Source organism: Limulus polyphemus, unplaced genomic scaffold (assembly GCF_000517525.1).
Source record: "Limulus polyphemus unplaced genomic scaffold, Limulus_polyphemus-2.1.2 Scaffold155, whole genome shotgun sequence".
Classification (NCBI taxonomy): Eukaryota; Metazoa; Arthropoda; class Merostomata; order Xiphosura; family Limulidae; genus Limulus; species Limulus polyphemus.
In genome coordinates this window covers 713838-722787 of record NW_013665765.1, presented here as the reverse complement: position 1 = coordinate 722787, position 8950 = coordinate 713838, and the positions used below count along the sequence as shown (strand labels likewise).

Below are 8950 nucleotides of genomic sequence, written 5' to 3'. Positions count from 1 at the left end.
AGCTTTGTGCTTAATTACAAACAAACAGATATTTGCTGAAATTAATTCAAATTTTTTTAAAGAAAAAGTAGTTAATAATTACGCATTCTAAATTTTAATATACAATATTTATTCACTTATGCCACTAAAAATGAAACTATTGCAATGAATTTATAAAATTAAGGTTTGTGTACAAATGCTGTCGTACTTAAATGCCCATTTCTTAATATGCTTTTGATATACTATGTTTTAAATGTCGTAATAATATTTCTATACTTTGTATAAAATCATTTTTCAACAGATGGCACCACAATCGACGAAAACTGATGGTAATTAAAACAAATATTTAGTTGTGCCGGCAGAAGAAATAACATTATTTTCGTCCGGTAAACTTAAGTAATTGCTTTCTTTCACCAAGAATTGATAACATGACATTTTAAAAGTTGTATCGATTTATATCAAGAAACTAACAAGCTAGGTAGAGAGTAATTCTGTCCTGAAAATACCAACTTTATTCTTTTTCTCGGTGAACTCATAATACTTCTTTATAGACTGAAAGCCGTGCTATGAAAACAAACTTCAAAGCACCTGTTGTCATTTTCTAATCTGTGGTCGTACGATATTAATTTCTCGTTCCGACAGGCTCTCTTTATAGCGAGAAACTAAAATATACTCTTGCATGTCCATAAAGTCCAAGTTCAATTTTTGGACATCTGGTTTTATCATTACATGTAGAGTGATAAGTTTTTTTGTTTTTGTAACTGCTGTAGTATTGTTTACTTGAGAATGGTATTATTGGCAAATATCAAAGTCGATGTAATTAGTGTTATTGTATTATAGAATTTATTGTTGTTTCTTGAAAAGAAGTTTCTATTTCTATTACTTGAGGTAAGCAGTGACGCAAGTTTTTTGTTATTTCACCCTCTCCTGCATATTTTGGGGGGATATGTTATTACATCATGTGTTGTTTATCAGTAGTTAAAATAACGTCACATATTTATTTAGTTATAAATATTACGCTGAAACTTCAGAAGAAAAACTGTTTTTCTTTTATCTTTTACGACAAGGGAAATCTCGTCATTAAAATGTGCTACAAATGTACTTTAGACTTTGAAAAAAACAAGATTTATTTGCTTGTGAGTGTAAATAACACAAGGAATTCAAAGTGATCAATACTGCTTTTTATAGCGTTTTCGTTCTCAAAACAGAGCAACTTTTTTTCATAATCAAAAATAATATTGGGTATTTTATAAATTAACTATAAGTTTTCAAACATGTCGTCAGAATTATTGTCTTTAACTTGAAATACCATTTTTTTTCCTTGCAATAACTTAACAGTTTTATCCGTCACGGTTCGAACTCTGTACAATCAACAAAAAAATACATACATTTCTATCATTTCTCTACTGAACGAGCTTTCCGATTCTCCGGTGGGTTAGGGGAAAGCCGACTTACAACGCTGAAATTCGTGGTTCGATTCCCTGCGGTGGACAGAGTATAGATAGCTCATTGTGTAATTTTGCGCTAAACAAACAGTGAAATTAATCCCCAGAAGATTTGATTAGAGAAACCAAATTATTTTTACGTAGATGGCTGGGTTAATTGTAAGGTACCTATTATCCAACTTAGTGGGTCTTCAGAACGTTTTATTCCGCAATCACCTGATGTTATTGTCAAAGGAAAACCGATTTGATGTAGAAAGCGAAAACACAATAACTGAGTAACTGTGAAGGTTTGAAGCAGATACACAAAACGTCTAGGAAAATTGATGCGAAGTTACGGATTAAATACAGACTATGCTAATTCAGAAAACGTGCCAGCTTGCGAGTATTAACAGCTAGTTTCTTTAGAATAAAATCCTATCTAATTTAATTTTAAAATCTAAGCCTGTAATCAGGAATTACCATTAAGGAAACATTGTGTACAAGAAGTAAAGAACATTAACGATAAAGATCTAAATATTCTGAAACAGCTAACTCAATGGGAAAAAGAACACACTTGATACTTTTAAGAGTAGTTGAATAACTTATTAATTTTACGCCATAAATGATAAATTTTAACATTTTGTAATTATCACTCACCCTCAGAATCCCATTTACACCATAAATATACAATCCTTGAAAAATATTGTGGATACCAACCATCTTCGTCAGTTAAAGTCTGTTAAGTTATATGCTTCAAGCCTCCAAAACTGGATATTTTTAATATATTTCAATTTTGTTCGGTGCCTCAACAGGATTCTGGATTACATTTCTCGCACTTCAACCTATATACTATACATTCAGATAGAAAACAACAACAGTAACATGTAAGGAGCCTGGCGATATCGCGAAAATGGTTTATTTCGGTTTCACACTTTAGAGCAGCGTTTTTTAGACTTTAATATGCCAACATCAGAGTAGACACTTAATTCCAACTACAGTGAAAACACCACCTCAAATGCAAATGGTTGATAATAAAATATATTTAAACAATTGGCAGGCAGCTAGCTCGTACGGCAAATATTTGAAATAAACTGTTGGTTTCGCTTCAATTTAATGTGTGAGCAAGACATGTTTCTATGAGAGTAAATTAATTGTATCTTTATACATTATAATAATCAATGTCGGTAAATAAGTCATTTTCGCGAAACATGCGAGACTAAATTAATTTTATTTTTATATATTATAATAATTAAGATCGGTTAACTAGTCATTTCCGTGAAATATGATTACTTCCGGTTAAATTCAAGGGTTGATGACATAGATCATGAGGCTGTTTACAATCCTGTTCAAAATAATGAATACTTAATGACATTATAGTAAAATCTTAAGAATAGCGAAAAAACAAAACAAAATATTGACAAAGCGAATCGAAAGTGTATAAAACTGCCTTTTATTAGTAGACACAGAACAGCAAGTCATTAAATCACTTCTACTTTATAACACAAGGTAAAGATAACTTAAGACCGGTAATTCACAATGGATGTTATCCTGTACATTCGAACTAGCTTGACATAGGCCATGCGGTTGTATTTGAGTGTCTAGGTGTTCTTACAAAAATGCTAACAATCCAAGTTTCAATTTTTCACAATGTTCTATATTTCTATTCATTAATTATTAAGGATATAGCGTGATTAAAGGTACATAAAGCGTGCTCAGATTGAACTTTGATAGCGGTTGGCAACTGTCGAAGCCTAAAACTATTTGATCTTGTTAGCTGGTAATTAGGCCTAACACATAAATAAAAATGGACCGTGAGTAAATGACACCTGTGGTCCGTAAATATGAAAGTGAATGCTGATTTTTATGCTCGTGAAAATGTCAGGTTTGTAGTACTTGGAACAAGTTAACTTCTACCAGGCTTGACATAAACACAAGTGATACCTTCCAGTCTTGTATAAGTATAATACAGGTTGCTATCGTGAACATGGTACAAGTACGGAAATCAGGGGTATACCCCCAGAAAATGTGGCATTTATAGGCTTCAAATGGAGTTATTCCAAAAATATAATATATGGCAGCCTTAAAGTTATTAAATAGCATTAATTTGCCCCCCACCAGGCCTAGATCTCGGGGGTTGACACCTTCCTTTTCTCTTAGTTCTTCCGCTTGTGTATTTTTCTTTTCTTGAATGAATCACAATTTTTGAAAGACTAGTAAAAGGCAGTTGGTTTATCTGGTTCTTTTTATCAAAAGACAAATACAAACTAGATAGATGACGAACCTTATATCGTAAATAGTCTTTTTATTGTTATTATTATAGTTTTCATATTTTTTTCTATGTATAGTCTATTAACAGTAATACTAAATTAAAAGAAAATATATATTTGAGGTCCAAGTCCTTATAAGAATACATTTCTATAGAAATAATCAAGTTAAATTTGTGTTCTTATCTCAACTAAGACAACGGTACGTCTGCAGACTTACAACGCTAAAAACCGGGTTTCAGTACTCGCGAAGGGCACGGCACAGATAGCCCATTGTATAGCGTTATGCTAAACTGCAAACAATCAAACTCAACTTGGATGAGTTTTAGCCTAATTCATACTGAAAAAAACAACAAAAAACAGTCGCCTAGTTCTAACGTTTTAACTTCCCATATTTTTTAATCTTATAAAAAAACATGAATATTACAAATATTTCTTTATAGAAGTCGCGGTATTACTATCTATCAAAACAACTTTTAGAAAATTAAATAAGAGAAGGAACATGCATAATTACACCTTTGAAAATTAGCAACAACATTTCTGAATAGTACTGTGAAATTACTTTACTACAACTGAGAACTAAACTGCCCTCTATACATTATGATAGTTTCATATTTAAAAACAAAACAAAAACAGTACGAAGTAATATAATCACCTGTACTAGTACTTTAAAACGAACCTTTAACAATATTAATTAAAAAATATATGGGAATCTGCTGTTTATTAGTAATTCGCAACAACAATTTTTGAGATTCAAGAAAATATTGCGAAAAATCAGTAACACATTTATATATCTGAAATCTGCTTTGTTTTTTTAATTTCGCGGAAAATTATTCGAGGTGTATCTGCGCTACATGACCCTAATTTTGATGTGAGAGGCTCAAGGGAAGGCAGTTAACCAACAGCACTCACCGTCAACTCTTAAGTTACCCCAATCGAATAGTGGGATTGATCATCACATTCTAACGCCCCCACGGATGAAAGGGTGAGCATAATCGGCGACAGGTTACAGTCCCGCGACCCAAAGATTGCGAGCCTAGCGTCCTAGCCACCAGGCCCTCAAATACGGTTTAATAAAACGATGAATTTTGAATTGAGCGGCTGCATGTTAACTTCTCCGCTAGATGGTGGTGGACACTGTGGTAAACACACTTAAAAAGTCACCATGTATTCTTGCGCACTTTTAACAACACAAAAAAAGGGTAAGAACATTTTAAATGAAGAAATACTCTATAAAACTGATAAAGAGATGGAACAGCTCTGTTGTATTCACTTTTAGTATTATACTATCAATCACCGGCTGCATATATGCATATATATATATATCTACAGAAACTTACCGAACATGGCATCAGGAGATATCTGGAACTTTCCTGGGATATGGTACTTATCATTGACAGCTTCTAGAATACGTCCACTTGGACAAGAAATGGTCCGAATTCCAAACTGCGAAAAAGACGGTGCAGTCAGGTCTTCTTTTCGTAGAAAGCCTGATCGCTTTTTTTTTCACAAGAAAAGACCGCGGCATTTTAACAATCAAATTATTATTATTGTTTTGTTTTATTACTTGATGTTATTGAAAAATAAGACGTTAAGTATTTTATGCTTTTCAAGAAATAAGGATTTGTTATAGAAGAAATAGTTAGACTAATTTATACTTTATCCAGCTTAGCCTGATAAAATAGAATGTATGAAATTAAATTAAAATTCGCTTAGTCGTTTTGATTTATGAAAATCAAGGCACATTTTCGGACGGAGAACGTTCGTACCAGACAACCTTAAACAAATGAATGACTCGCGCAAAAACGCTACCAGTCTTTAAACCCCCACTCGCGTGCACAGTTTTATACATGTCCCGTTATCTCGTGCCTCGGGCCTACCGCACTCTCACGTGGCCTCGTTTTCGTTCTTCCTAGTGAAGATTACAAGACTTGTTAGTGTATGCTTAGGGAGGACTCACAAGCACTGGCACCGCTCGGTAAACTCTTAGTGGACTCACAGTGACACCTGGGATAGCCTTTACGGTTGCTATAGTAACATCGATAGCTAGGATGGTTGTTATAAAGGATTCAAGTAAATAAGTTTTAAGAGACAACAACGCAGTTGTTATTAACAATGAATAAAAAATAAGATATAACTAACTCAAAGAATGGTGTAATTTCCCTTAATTCGGAACCGCCAACCTATAATTTTATTACTATTATTATTGGTTTTAATCAGTATGAAAATGGCATAGTTCCATATTTGTGCATGCTGAAGCTTTAATATATATATACAGAAGAAATATTAAACTCGAATGTTCATCTTCATTACTGACTAGAAACGTTTATAGATGTATATATATGCACAATTTCGTTTATAGGCTAAGTCCTGATCTTATCTTCATATGATTAGGCTTAGTGAAAACGCAACTAGTCGTAAGGAAAATATTTATTCTAGTATATATTCAAAGTATTTTAACAAACATAAAATTAGAATAATAAATGTATGCAACTTTAACAGATGGGTCATTGTGAGCGTCGCTTTTAGAAGTATTGTTGTGTAAAACAATACGAAAATTATTAAAGCACAAGTAAAGAATACACATGATTTGAATTTTCAAACAATTTTACTCATTAGAAGCCAATCGTTTGTGCAAATGAACACACGTGATTAGGAACCAAATTCTATTTGTAGGTCAAGTGTTGAAATATCAACTAATCCCTATCTAAAGTTTCACGCCCCTCAGTGGCACAGCGGCATGTCTGCGGACTTACAACGCTAGAAACCAGGTTTCGATACCCGTGGTGGGTAGAGCACAGATAGCCCGCCCTATCTAAAGCTTCATTCACCAAGTAATTTGAACGATAACTTCATGGCTTCTAATAACTATATATAGCAGCTGTTTGTTTTTTATTTCAACAGTATTTCAAATGATATTAATTTTTGTTTGCTTCAAAGTTTTCGTGCAGAAGGTGCATAAAGTGTACCTTTATATAGCAGTTACTAAACTTGAACTGACAGACTAGAGGGAAGGCAACTATTCAATAGCACCCACCGCCAGCTCTTGAGCTAACTACTCTTGCCTGTCAGAATAATTGGGTTTGGCCTTCACTCTTATAGCGCACGTACGGCCCAAAGTGCAGATCACGTTTCACTCCCGGACTTATAGTCCGAACACACTAACCACTAGGCTACTCCCGGCCATAAATGAAGTTAATAACTTCCTTTATCCGTTAGATATGTAGAAGAAGTCGCTGAATACTCTTTTCAACATTAATTTTAAAAAATAAAGCCCCATAAAGTCCATTTCTAGCTGCCGGAGTCTGGTGGTCTGTACGATCCCCTCCCCCTCCTCCCCATCCTTAGCTTTCGACCACCAATGTAACTTTCAATTGATATTTAACCTAAACCGTCCCAGGAGAAATATCTCTTGAATAAATATATTGTTGTATATAACCCAAACCTAATTACTATTATTGATTTTCGGTTAGTCACTATTATTCGATAAGATTAAAAAAATAGGTTTTTGGAGGAAGAAGACGTCAGGTACTCACCATCTAGATCAAATATCACGCGAACTTTGAGTGATTTAATTAGTCTTTATAAATTTATTTTAAAAGCCTATGTATTCAAAAAATATAAAACTTGTGTTTATTTGGACGATTTATTGTTCTTTTTATTTTCTCTACTAGAAACATAGATATGTAAGATCCATTAATTAATTATCAAATTAATTATTATAATGTTTTAGCCAACGAGGAATTAAAATAAATTACCTGCATTTCTGGCAAAATATGCTTTAAGCATTTAAACTTTGTAAAACGCTTGCCGTGATATTTAAATAAAGCTCTAATATTTCACTTAGTTCAAATATATGCTTCAATAGATGAATATATGATATTATCTTTTCACGTTCAGTGTTCATAATTTATCATCTTGAAAAGAAAATTTGATATCTATACACGTTTTCGGGCTGGGGGTGGTCTAATGTTTAGAGTGTGGATCTGAGGATCCCTGGTTCAGTTCCGGTGACGCAAGAAAAAAAAGCGTGTCCACATTTTGGGACTACGAGTGCTTTATAAGAGTGACAATCAAATTCCTCTGTTCGATTAGAGTAACTCAAGAACTGGTGATGGGTACTGTTGGCTAGCTGCCTTCCCTCTAGTCTATCAGTTCAAAATTAGGGACGCAGATAGCTCTAGTGTAGATTTGCAGAAGTAAACGAAACAAGAAGAAAATCGTAAAATTTCTGCATAATTAGATTTCGGAAATGCCCTCAACTTTTTATAACGAACGTATAAATATATTTTTTTTGTTTGTAGTTAAGTGCAAAGCTAGACAAAGGGCTATCTGTGCTCTGCCCACCACGGGTATCGAAACCCAGTTTCTAGCGGTGTAAGTCCACAGACATACTGCTGTGCTACTGGGGTGCTTTGGCACATTTGTTCTTTTATGACTTTTATCCTTTCATGTAGATAAAATAATAAGGTAGTTCTTACGCCTAAGTACATTATCTGCTAGATCTGATGAAAATATCCAACACATTACATAGGAAGCTACATTTTGCTTGTAGGGCCATCAAGTGCGTGTGTATAGCCTATATAAAAGTAATGAGATTATCTGCTGTATTGACCAATACAATTTTTAAAACCACGTAATCACTAGCCTAAAGTGTGGTAGGGATTTAACCCTACCGCTTCCATCGGTCTTGTACAGTGAATTTAGTTCGTTTTGTCAACAGCCAATGCATATTCATACCCGACATGACACGGTTAACACCTCTGTATACGACGTCGTCGTAATCTGTTATTCTCTTCTTAAATAACTTAAGACTAATACCACCACAGATAGTTGGACGTCTGCAAAATATTATATGTATTGTTCCAGCCTCCACCACGATTCTAGATTTACTTCCAGTTTTTATTCCAGTGTTGCTTTAAAGAGTTAATCTTGTATTATTTTTGTCTTTTAGAAAGATGGATTGATGCAGACAGTCATTATTACGCTTTTTTTGGATCATCATTTTTGTTCTTAATTCAGAAGTTTCAGTCTTGTGTTTCGTCGGATCTTCCTTGCCTTTGCTGTACCTGGAAATACGTTGTTAATAAATGAAGTTTTGAGCTGTTACCATTTATATAAAAACCCGTTGAATTTCATTTTGTGCAATTTAAGAAAACTTCACATTTCTTTAAGTGCTTTATTATGTTTGCAGAGACACAATTATATATTTCAACTCTGACACTTTTAATATTGAATGCCCTGTTATAAAATCTAACGTCAAATAGAAGAATTGATCAATCG

The 8950-nt window shown here is 33.6% G+C and overlaps 1 protein-coding gene across 1 annotated transcript in view; it reads right to left on the bottom strand.

The window, feature by feature from the left end:
* LOC106476382 (zinc finger protein 391-like) overlaps positions 1-5726 on the bottom strand; it is an 18560-nt gene extending 12834 nt beyond the window's left edge. The window contains exon 1 of the mRNA XM_022381301.1: positions 5008-5726. Coding sequence (XP_022237009.1) covers positions 5008-5014 — 7 coding nt within the window. The 5' untranslated portion in view covers positions 5015-5726. The remainder of the gene's footprint in view (positions 1-5007) is intronic.
* Between the last annotated feature and the right edge of the window lie 3224 nt (positions 5727-8950).